Raw genomic sequence first — 12,290 nt, forward strand, 5'->3', positions numbered from 1 at the left:
AAACCCGAAAGTAAAACTGTCAGCTTAGCCCACCTAACCGGACCAAACCATAACGTATCATAAAAATGGTTGAAATTCCATCTACCTCTTAACAAAGCCAATTACACGGCTCTAATCCCCACTTATGCGCGTGATTTCTGGAAAAGGAAAAAAGGAGATGGACATCGTGCCTGTCAACCCAACCCATCTTTTTTAACCATTGGCCAAACAATGACGGATGACCCACTTAATAATACATCATCTTGCTCTTCATATTACATGTCAATAATTATAATTTCTCATTACCATTATTTCTTATCAATTAATACAACATTTTAATAATACATCATCTTGCTCTTCATATTACATGTCAATAATTATAATCTCTCATTACCATTATTTCTTATCAATTAATACAACATTGAGTTTCATCACCTCTCAGCGCATGCAAAAGAATAAAGCATCATACTTCATAATGAATAACCTAAATTGGGGTGGAACAGAAATTGGTAATGAAATCAAGGTATAAAGTTACAAAACTGTATTGAGTTCAAAGGCTTCAGTCCTTGGGCTTATTCCTCATCATTTTGCGCTTGTTAGCATCCAGGTATCTCTTTCGTAACCGAATGGATTTCGGCGTAACCTGCATAACCAACAGGGCCAATGAATAACTTGGAATTTTATTAAGTTTTAGGAAAATATTAGGTCAGAGATCCTATGGAAGCAGAACTTTCCAAGAATTTACGGAGAACACCGAATGTTTCTGTCAAAAGATTAGTGAAATATATATATATATATATATATATATATATATATATTTCAAGGATAGGCAAAATAATCAAACCAGCTCATCTGTTAAAAATTCTTCTCTATTTGAATGACTCACTACCAAATTATATTTCAAGGAATCGGGTAACAGATGCTCAAGGAAAGATTCTCACAAGATTAGTAGCTTCTTGAAGTATATATATATATATATATATATCGATGATATTCATGACATCTAGAAGACTAAAAGTGGAACTTACCTCAATCAGCTCATCAGAAGCAACGTACCCAATTGCCTCTTCAAGAGTCATCTGTAGCCAAATGCATTCAGATATTAGTACTACACATCACTCGAAAATCCAGAGTCATGTTACTTTTCTCATTTTACAACATCACTTAATAAAAGCTGGCAGTTACATTATGTTACTTTTCTCATTTTTCTCATCATCTTGATTTCATTATAGTTACATTATGTGGTTGATATTTTCTTCAAGTAATCATATCCATGATTTATTTATTTTCCCTTAATAAAATCAATTTCCTAAGAGCTTGTATTGCACCTCTATATTTCCATGTCTACTACTAACATGTAACAACATATATATCAGATGTAAGGCTTCCAAAAAAAAAAATCACTGTTTTCATTCAATAGCTATGTCTTGCATGTAACTGCGAGAACAGGGAAGACTTGTAATTGGAGAAATAGAATCAGGAAACAAGAAGCTAATGTTTAAAGAATACATACAAGACGAGGAGGAGTTAGTTTCACATTCTCATCCTTGTTAGCAGACCGCATGTTGGACAGTTCCTTAGTCCGTACTGGGTTGATCTGTGACGGAGATCACTGTAAGATTAGAAAGCTCACGCTATGCATAGTGTGTTGAGAAAAAGATACTAATCCTTACATCAAGATCTGTATCTCGTGAATGTTCACCTACAATCATGCCATCATATGTCTGCATAACAAACAACCAACAGCAGCAATCCATTAGATAAATCAATCATCTTTGCTTCATTTGTTAAATGTGAGCGTGTATTTTATATTTTCTTGGATATATGAATCTATTGTTAAACCACATGTCCATTATTAATATTGGCTGCTCCTGTGGTCAGCTGAAAACTGCACTGACATTTATGGTCATAACCATCCAATAAACTGCATAATCCGGATTAAAAAAAAAAAAGGTGAAAACCAAAATGACAACCACCATCAAGAAACTAATGGGATGGCTATAACAATAAACCAACATGCTTTTGGGGCTCACTTTTTGTAAAAGCTTTCGCAATCAGGCAAATCAAAGACATTTAAGGGTGCAAAAATGACCCAGAGCCCGCGGGCCAGCCTGAGCCCGTGGAGGGCTAGCCCAGCCCAGTCCTAAGGGTAGGGGCTAGATATAGGTTCAGCCCATGGACTGGCCCACTAGCCCACCACCCAGGCCTGTTCACTAGCCCACATGTTTGTTATTATTCTTTTCCAATAGCCCAGCGCTCTAAAAAGACAGCCCATTGCAGCCCAGCCCCTTAAAAATAATAAGAACTCAGGAGCTCAATGCTCATGAGTCATCACCATTGCACAGCAATGGTCACATTATCATTGCACTGTGCTACAGTAATATAATGTCCTAATAGGCCCAAACAACCTAAGGTAATAGACAACACTACATTTAAACTTCTACAGTTCTACCCCTTGAAAAAGATTACCAGCAGTAAGGAATGCCCTATTTGCTGGACTATATCTGCCTTCTAAAGAAATTTTAATTTTTCTTTGGTCACAAATGCTTTTTCCTTCTCCATACGACATAATTCTTTCTGAGTCCCTGTCAACCCAGAACATGATTCACCGGCTCCTAGAGTGCCAGCAAAGTTGAGATAAATTGAACAGAGAAAAGCTAGGATGATATATTACCGTTGAACCCATCCTTTTTTTTAAGTCAGTCCACTACAAAGTCCCATCTATTTTTTTCTTAAATCAAGACTCGCCCGAGTGAAGTTCTTTTCAAGATAAAAATCAAAGCCCAATCCAAGCCTGCTAGCCCATTCCAAGCCCGCTGGCATATTATGCACCCTTAGATAAATTCATGAGTGCAGGACAACTTCTTTAGAGCCAAATGGAGTATATAGCATTTCTTTATGGTCTTTACCACAATACTGAAGATGGAGTATTCCACTGGTGTATTCATGCGATAACCGACAGTAAGCAAGAAACAAGAAGGAAAATAAGCAGAGAATAGACGTGTTAATTTTTTAACCAACCTCCATCCCAGGAGACACAAAGAGAGTTCCACGAGCTTCTAAACTCATGAGAGCATGAGCCGTGATTGTTCCATAACCCATAGACACCTGTTCAACATGGATTGCATTCAAGTACAAGCTCCCACGATTAGAAACAACAGGACGATAAGAATTTGGTACAGATGAGTTCGCAAGACAATTACCAAATCATGATCAAAGGCAAATGTTACAAAATGCTTGCAAAATGAACATATTGACCAACTCATAACCAGGAGAATAACAATTGAAAACTATAACTCAATATACACATAATACAAAAATTACAAGAAATACTTTCAATATGAAACATGATTTGATATATATGACTGAAGTTTGTCAGCAAATATTGAAGAATTGATGAGACTAACCAGTATTAATGGGTTGCCAAATTGCGATACTAGAAGAGACAAAAGAATATGGTAAATATAGTGGAAAGCATGGACAAGCTTCCTGATGGGGCCTCAGAAAATCTGACAAAAAAAAATGGACAGACCTCTCTATATTACTTTATTAGAGCTCAGTAGTCACATTCATATAACACAAGAAATGCTCACCTCATGGGGTTGCAATTTACAAATTTATATTATGTTTCTGACTCCATGACATTTTTCAATTTTTTCATTTTTAAGTTGTTATATTGGCAGTCTATTGTTGTACACTCCACCTTATTCTATTTTACTTTTACTAAAGGTGGTGACATAGTAGAGTATAATCGTACTTTTTTCGAATAATTGTGGAGTATGAGTGCTTTAGAAAGAAAATTGTGTCATTTCCTTTTCCTAGAAAGCAAGTGGAGTACAAGTGTATAGCATGTATATTGAGTGAGGCTATGGCCTTAAATAGAGCGGAATGGAAACATAGGATTCATGTAGCTGAATCCCAAGTGATTGGGGGAAAAGGCTTAGTTGTTGTTGTTGTTATTGTAGTAGTAAGTGGAGTGCATGTGTATAAAAGTGGAGTGCCAATATCATTTGCCCATTTTCAACATTAGAGGTTGACAATGAAGATTGTGACAGACTAATAGATACTGTTCAGTTTCTACAACCAGGTTAAAAAAATCCATTGATATTGTTCACTTAGAAAGTGGATTTGAATTTCCTTCATGCCCTGATAAGAAATCTAAGCCCCATACTGTATAAAATTAATATACAGCAAATGTGGATTTTATATATAAAAATAATAATAATAACTCAATGAAGCCCAGTTATCATCGGAAAGCCTAGTAATTTTACTCTCACTTAAAATTAGCTTCGGTAAAAGAGTAATGAACTTTTCTTGAAATATCCACAAAAGACCTCTGAATCTCCAATACATCAAGCTTTGGCCGAGTTTCTGAACAGGCTTGTATCTGACAGAATACATGTCGAAACAAGGCTCGTTATACATTGTTGAAAAGATTTTTACATATACTTTCACATGGTCAAACAATTTCTCAAAAATTCTTTCAAAAGACTTCAGATTAAGATCAAAATACTATGTAACAGTGAAACAATGGTTGTGGAGACCTGGTATACAGAGATCTCTCATGGAGGATGGTTGTGGAAATGGAAAGTGTGGGTACACATCTTCTAGACCATACATGACATCCATCAACGACATGATGACTTGACATGAATGGCCAGTATTGCAACAAAAAGTGAGCCAAGTTGGCATCACCACATGTACACCTCGACAGAAAATTAAGGTTAAGTATTAAGAAGGAATAAGGCTTTGATGTCCCCTAATTATGGCATTGAATTATGTTTAACTGGACAAACACATAATCATCTTTGAGCATCAAACATTATCTATAGCGCTCAAGGTTGAGTGAACCTCAACCATGGTACCTCAAATGTCCTCTTTAACTATAATTGAAGATAGAGAACTGGGGGGAGCCGCTGCTTATACCAATATGTAGTGCCATACATCTCAATAAAGGTTGCTACTTTTAACATGACACGTATCAAAGCTTTAATATGTATCTGGCTACATGGTGACTTCATATACTTCGCCGTGCCCCTTTCAGAATTTTCAAAAATTAAACAGAAAATTGGAATGGAAGCAACACTTGGCAGTTGAGAAAATGCAGATGGAAAACTAACATTTTCTGGTTACAACAAAATATATTCTCTCTTTTGTCATGCTAAACTTTTGACAAGAAGGCAAAAAAAAAAATTAGATGAGTTATCAAAAACCGAAAGGTTAAGGCAACTTACCAATACTCCCTTTCTCACATTTCCAAGAGGACCACGATATTTTGCATACACTGAAAAAAAAAAAAAAAAGAGGAACAAGTGGAAATGCAACTGTTAGTAACAAATGTTACAACAAAGTTAAGAAGTAAGCATCTTAAGAAATGGAAAGGCGGGCCCATTTACTAACAGTTTCACTTTCTTACTTTTACTTTCTCCAAAAGTAAAATCATGATTTTACTTTTTTTGAGATGAAATAGAAAGTAAAATGATGTTTAATAAGATTTATTTTTTAATATTTTCAAAGTAAGTTTAATAATTTTGATTTTAATTTTACTTTCCTGTTACCTTTCTCTCACAACGCTGGACTAAACTTGGTCTGCTCCGGCGAGCCATTATTCAATTGGGTCTCTCAACCCAGAAGCAAGGTGTAAATTGGGTATTTCAACTACCTCAGCTCCTCCAATATTCAATTGGGTCTGGAGACCTCATGAATACAAATAAATCTCCATGAACTCTCTCTTTCTCTCTCTCTAACACCGAATTTCGTAGAGTAAAATTGTAAAAAAATAGTTAGCGAACCAGAGATTCCCAAAGATCTACAAGCACTGTCTTGAATTCTGTTTAAAATTGAAAAAAAAAAAAAAAAAAAAACTTGAACACTCTCAAGATTTTGCTGAGAAAACCATGTAATGCTGATAAATTTCGAACCAAACAAGCTAGAGAATTTAGAGAGAGATAGAGCTACAAACACAAAAATCGACGGAGCATTGTAACGAATCTCTACGCTCAAATGAACTCAGAACAGAGAATTTAGAGAGAGAGAGAGACTACTGCTACAGAGAATCTCGGGTTTTCATACATTCAAAGAACCTTCAATTTTACAGAACACAAACTCAAAGAGAGAAAAAGGGGATTTAGAGAGAGAAAGTACGAGTGAGTTTAGAGAGAGAAACAAATCTCGTCTCAGAGATCTCGTCCTTGTTCACTCTTGCCATGACACCAACAAACAGCAACAAAAGCAGAAACGAACACAGAAATCCACTTCTTAGAACCGCCATTGCCATTACAGAGTCGCAGAGAGCCCCCTCTCTCTCTCCCTAAACTATCCTCACTTTCTCTCTCTAAAATGGAACCAAAGAACAGATAGAGAGAGAGAATTAATAAAAAAAAGTAGAGCAGAAATGGAGTCAAAGAAGTAAAAGGAAATCTGTAGGGAGAGAGAGAGAGAGAGAGAGAGAGAGAGAGAGCAAACAAATCTGAGAGCTACAGTACAAGGAAGTAATTCCTTGCTACAGTTCAGAAAATAGAGAAAGTGAGGATTTGTCACTTTCTCTTCTCCTCACAAAATTAGAAAGTACTTCCTTAAAGTAGAAAAGTGAAAATATTTTACCAAACATGATTTTCACTTTTGATTCCTATTTTAGGAATTGACAGTAGAAATCAGAAATTAATTCCTGTTAGTAAACAGACCCTAAATGAATGCAGTAACGGAAGATGCAAGTTCTGTGATGCTATGAATGATTTCTAGCAATTAGCATCAAGAAAGTTGTAAAGAATAACTGATAATTGTTTAATTGAATTTTGGACTATGAGAATCGAAGAATGAAAAATATTGGACATTCTCAGTCGTTGCTCGACAGTCCAATCTGCAATCCAACCTACCACACAGACCATATACACTCGAAAAGAAAAGCAGGCTGACCAGGAATGGAAGAATCAAGTGTCTGAATCAGACAATAAACACGTATTACAAGGTACATCCTAACCAGCTCTACTGGATTTTCAGGCACGCATGCCCAAAACCAACCTCATCTAATATTATTATTCTTCTTTTTTCTGGTAAGAGGAATTTTATAGAGATCAACAAACATACTCAAGAAAGCACGGTGCATAAATCCAGTGCCGCGCGTATCACTGCTAAACACGCTCCGGTAACCAACCAGCCCCCTGAGATTACATAACAAAAAAGAAGAAATTACTTTATTTGGAAAGACCAAAATATATATATTCATTACAATACATCAGAGTTCTTTTATGTAGAAAGGCTAAACAACACCTATCCTCAATGCATCAGCTATGCCCTAAACTTAAAAAGTTTAGTGTAATAACATATTTTGTTCTAAGAAAAGAAAATCAAATGTAACAACTAACAATTTCTTTTCCTGGTAAGTAGCAACAATTACTTGTTTCCAAGTTTAAGATGTAAGCTGTGTCTTTACAATATATTATTTCATATTAATGATATAGCCCGACATAGAGGAGTATATCTTTAGTCCATTACCCAATGTCTGCCCTGCCTACGTGGAGTTCTGGGAGGGGAGCAGCGGAGACAAACTGAAACCTTTCATGTTATGTTCACTGAAATCACTGTCTGAGTAGATTTACTCATTATCTCTGTTTTATGGAGTTCATAGAAGGATATACAACAATTGGAATGAATAGTACTTTTTCTTTTTCGTTAACAAACGAAGGGTGCTTTTTGTTAAAACAATGGAAGCATAAAACGTATAAGTAACACCACTCCCGATACAGTTTGCATTTTGTCTCTTTAGTCCTCCAACACAATAATAAACACTGAAATTTTTTGTTATTGCATTTTATACTCATAAATTTGTACTTTTTTGCATTTACACCCATAAAATTTTGAAATTGCCCCCACTGAAATTATGAAAAAAAACCCCACCGCACCCCCCCCCCCCCCCCCCCCCCCTCTCTCTCTCTCTCTCTCTCTTCTCCTCATATAAATTTCTAGATCCATCCCTGATAATAAATGAATGCTATGTTACACAGTTGGCATAAACACAAGTTCTAAAATGTGAACATTTAGCTTAACACTTTTTGCCACTTAAAAGGGTATGGGTGTAATTGATCTAGTTTATCATCTCACAGCAAACTAGAATACTTTAATATCTGCCCAACCATTTTGAGCATTTCCATCTGCAATGGTAAACAAAGCACAATTGAAGCCTTCAAAGATCAGCAAGACATCATTTCCTTCTATATATTATCATGGAACTAATTTCAAATCAAGCTCCATTCATCATGATGAATTTTTCCGGTGAATCTTGGAGATTTTTATCAAGTCAATTCAGCTAGTTCCTGTAGAGGAGGGGAAAAACAAATCTTCATACCAAAGATTTATTTTATTAGCAATGGATGTTCAATATCTCTGTTGAAATGAATGAAGCCATGGGTATATGATGGAAAAGGAGGACCATGACAACAGTAGCCAACAATCAGATGTGAGCAAACAATTGCTTCTTACAAAGACAAACTCAAAAAGTTAGTGCTATGGAACAACAACACTTCTTATAATAATTATTGCAAAAGATGAATAAGATTTAAATCAAGAAAAGAAAAGCAATATAGTTTCAGTTTTTTAGATTGACATACAGAAAAGAAGTGAAGTACCCAAATATCCACATAGAGAGGCAATGTACATTTTTTGTTCTCACTTAGAATAAATTTTTTGCCTTCAATACTTCATTGCGGCATACCAGTTCCATATAACAAAATATATAAGACAACATCTATCTAAGAGGAGGAAAAGCATTGAAAACTAAAACAACGGACATTCCACTGAATTAGAAATCATATCAAATTAACAGTTTCAAGCAACATTGCCCACGGCGTGGTAGCATAACAGTTCAAGTGTTGGTATGACATCTCAAAGTAAAGGAATGCTAAGGGTTTGGTTATTGCCTATCAATCAGGAATGATGCTGGGTTTGATGGTTGCTTATATATATTTATATAAAGATGAATACAATCTAGCAAGAATTGTATATATTTTTATATAATAATTCTATTAAATAAAAAAAAAGGATTACCAAGAAAAATATTCCCGCAAAAAGAACCAGTTTATTGCCACTAAGGTTAGCAAGAATGAGAGTCAAAATATCAGGAGTGAAAAGGATAAATCCAAGTATTAACCTTGAGGGACAATTCAAAGACATTCTAGTCCTGCCATCATTTCCTGCTACAGGACCCATGTCAGTGACTTCAGCTCGCCTGTGAGAAAGAGCTTCCATAACTAACCCAACATGCTCTTCATTTACCTGAATTGACAAAATAATTACTGAAAGTTTCAAATCATCAAAGACTTCCAGCCAATGCATGCATTAATAATTTAATATTTTTACCTCAATAATCACTTCTTCAACTGGCTCTAGCTTTTCACGATTCTCAATTTTATACCTGACAAAAAGCGACAAATATTGCTCAATGTGTGAAATTGAACAAAATACATAGAAATAATTATGTTAATAACCAAATCATGGCTCTTAAAGTGATTCTGACATCATCCAAGAGGTGTGTAGAAACTTGCTAGGGAGTTCCCAAGAAGTGTCGGTGTCCTACTCCTACACAGACATTGTTCCCTCTCGGAGTGTCAGTGCCTCTTTGTTTTAACAACAAAAAAAAAAAGCATAACTGCAAATGAATTAACTGATCTGAAATTTAATTGGCAATCAAAAAGCTCCAAATTATGTAATTTAGATGTTATTTGAACAAGCTAACAAACATCACTAAAAATATTATTTTATTTAAGTATTATAGGTGTCAATAAAATTAAGTTCTATATATGTGTGTATGTATATATATATATATATATATATATATAAATAAAAAATAAAAAAAGCACCCATAGACAACGGGAAGTTCAGAATAGAACTATATAGACACTTCAAAAAAACGTGTGAAGCACCACTGTCTGACACATGGCGCTAAGGCATCATAATAATTCAAATTTATGCACCTAACAAGCACAATAATTCAAATTTATTACATATTTATATATTAAACTCTTCTATCATGTTCCTTTTTACTTCATAACAAGTGAACTTTATTCTACCCTAGAAAATAAAAATAAAAATTAAAGTATAAATAGTATGGAGATCTATGTCCTTAGATTTGTTACCTAAGTACACACCCACACCCGACGTAGATACCTGAGCACACCCGACACACATACCCGAGCCCCATCCAATACACGTGCCAGTGTCAATAAAATATAAGAACAAAAAAGTTTGTACTACAAGAGCTAAATATCAACTGTTTACCAACAAAGGATTGAATGTTCAGCTACCAGTGATAAATGGACAATCACAGGTTGGTAAAGATAACTGATTACCATCTGATGTAAAATTTTACAAATTTAACACTTCAGTGGAAAGATTATGACACCAAGAGTCAACAAGTGCACACAACATCAAATTGGATGCATGGAAATGTCACTGCACCATGGAAACTGTCGAATCACATCAAAGTGGCTTGTTATTCTCAATCAAAGTAAAAAAAAAATAACAATCGCTACTCCACTTCCTATACTGTTTTAAAGGTAACATTTAATTGAATCAGTGGGTGCACTCATGTTCATAGTTATTATTTGTCAAAATGCCAGGTAGATTTAATAATCAAGTCCATTTGTTGTTAAATTGGTCAAGCTTGAACAGATGCACAACAATGAAAGAAAGAATAAGCAGAACTCAATTAAGTATATTCACTATCTTGGTCACACTGCTCTTTCATAAGATAACACTTGCCATAATGATTTCTTTTTTAGTTTTTTGAAATTACTAAAGTTTCATGGTATAATAGTGAGACAACTTCTTTAAGAGTGGCCTTTTTTTTTTGATAGGTAATAATAAATTAAAAAAGGCGTTCAATAGGGGAACGCGTCACGTAGACATAAAAGAACTCGGGGTCTAAGGCCCCAAAGAATCCAAAAAAGAAATTAAATCAACAGAAGAGGAACACGAACTTCTGTTCACATAACTAAAAAGAGAACGAAGAATAAAAAGTTTTAGAGTCGCAGTAGGCGATTCCTTCCCTTCAAACATTCTAGTATTTCGCTCTTTCCAGATGCACCACCAAATACAATGAGAAACAGATCTCCAATAAGCACGAACAGTCCTACTTACACGACAACCTCTCCAAGCATGAATCAGCTCCTTAGTAGAGCGTGGCATTACCCAACACATGCCAAATAGGCCAAGAATGAGATTCCAGCAATCGCGCGCTATAGAGCAATGCATTAGGAGATGATTGGCTGACTCCCCATCCCACTTACATATGCAGCACCAGTTAACAATAAGATTTCCCCTTTTCCTCAGATTATCGATCGTCAAAATCTTACCCCAAACAGCAGTCCATACAAAAAATGCCACCCTAGTAGGAGCCATAGAACACCAAATAGTCTTCCATGGAAAATCATAGGATGCAAATTTAGATAGACATAAGAACAAAGATCTTACTGCAAAATGCCCGTGAGGGGAGGGAATCCAAATCAAATTGTCAAAACCCCTTCCAATTCCTTCTTGCCGATACAATTGATCCAAGAAAATGGTCACCTCTTCCAACTCCCAATCCTGAAATGAACGTCGAAAATGAACACTCCACGTAATCCCACTATTATCAAGCTGATAACAATTGGCTACTATGGCATGTTTATCGATTGCAATACCATATAATATGGGAAATGAGCGACATAGAGGCTGGTTCCCACACCAAAGATCTTCCCAAAAACGAACGCAAGTACCATCACGAACTCTGAATCTGATATGAGAGGATAAGGCATCCCATCCTTTCCGAATGGACTTCTAAGCCCAAACTCCTCCCGCAATAGAAACCGGACGTGTAGTCCATCCGCCAACATCTTCCCCATACCTGCAAGATACTAATCTACGCCAAGGACGATGTCTTTCCTTCCCAAATCTCCACAACCACTTGCCCAAAAGCGCTTGATTAAAAAGAATCACTTGTCTAATACCAAGACCCCCCAATTTTATAGGCTTGCACACTTGCTCCCATTTAACAAGATGATACTTGAACTCATCTCCCAGTCCTCCCCAAAGGAAATTCCTTTGAATTTGTTCAATTCTATCAGCAACAGAACATAGAATTTGGAACAAAGAAAGAAAAAAAGTGGAAGGCTTGATAAAGTGCTCTTGATAAGAGTGACTTTACCCCCCTTAGATAAATATTGCTTCTTCCAACCGGCCAACCTCTTTGCATACCTATCAAGCACAGAATCCTAACTCCCCACTAACCTGGAAGAAACCCCTAATGGCAATCCCAAATAAGGGATAGGAAAGGAGCC

At 35.8% G+C, this 12,290-nt stretch overlaps 1 protein-coding gene across 1 annotated transcript in view; it reads right to left on the reverse strand.

Moving 5' to 3' along the window:
• Positions 1-261: 261 nt before the first annotated feature.
• LOC132308932 (uncharacterized) overlaps positions 262-12,290 on the reverse strand; it is a 35,499-nt gene continuing 23,470 nt past the window's right edge. The window contains exons 11-19 of the mRNA XM_059807233.1: positions 9,334-9,388; positions 9,125-9,249; positions 7,066-7,139; positions 5,214-5,263; positions 3,001-3,087; positions 1,653-1,703; positions 1,493-1,576; positions 1,008-1,058; positions 262-622 (exon numbers count right to left, since the gene is read on the reverse strand). Coding sequence (XP_059663216.1) covers positions 539-622; positions 1,008-1,058; positions 1,493-1,576; positions 1,653-1,703; positions 3,001-3,087; positions 5,214-5,263; positions 7,066-7,139; positions 9,125-9,249; positions 9,334-9,388 — 661 coding nt within the window. The 3' untranslated portion in view covers positions 262-538. The remainder of the gene's footprint in view (positions 623-1,007; positions 1,059-1,492; positions 1,577-1,652; positions 1,704-3,000; positions 3,088-5,213; positions 5,264-7,065; positions 7,140-9,124; positions 9,250-9,333; positions 9,389-12,290) is intronic.

This window comes from Cornus florida, unplaced genomic scaffold (genome assembly GCF_030987335.1).
Source record: "Cornus florida cultivar Cherokee Brave unplaced genomic scaffold, ASM3098733v1 CherokeeBrave_3.0.0_Hap2_Chr05, whole genome shotgun sequence".
In the NCBI taxonomy this organism is placed as follows: domain Eukaryota; kingdom Viridiplantae; phylum Streptophyta; class Magnoliopsida; order Cornales; family Cornaceae; genus Cornus; species Cornus florida.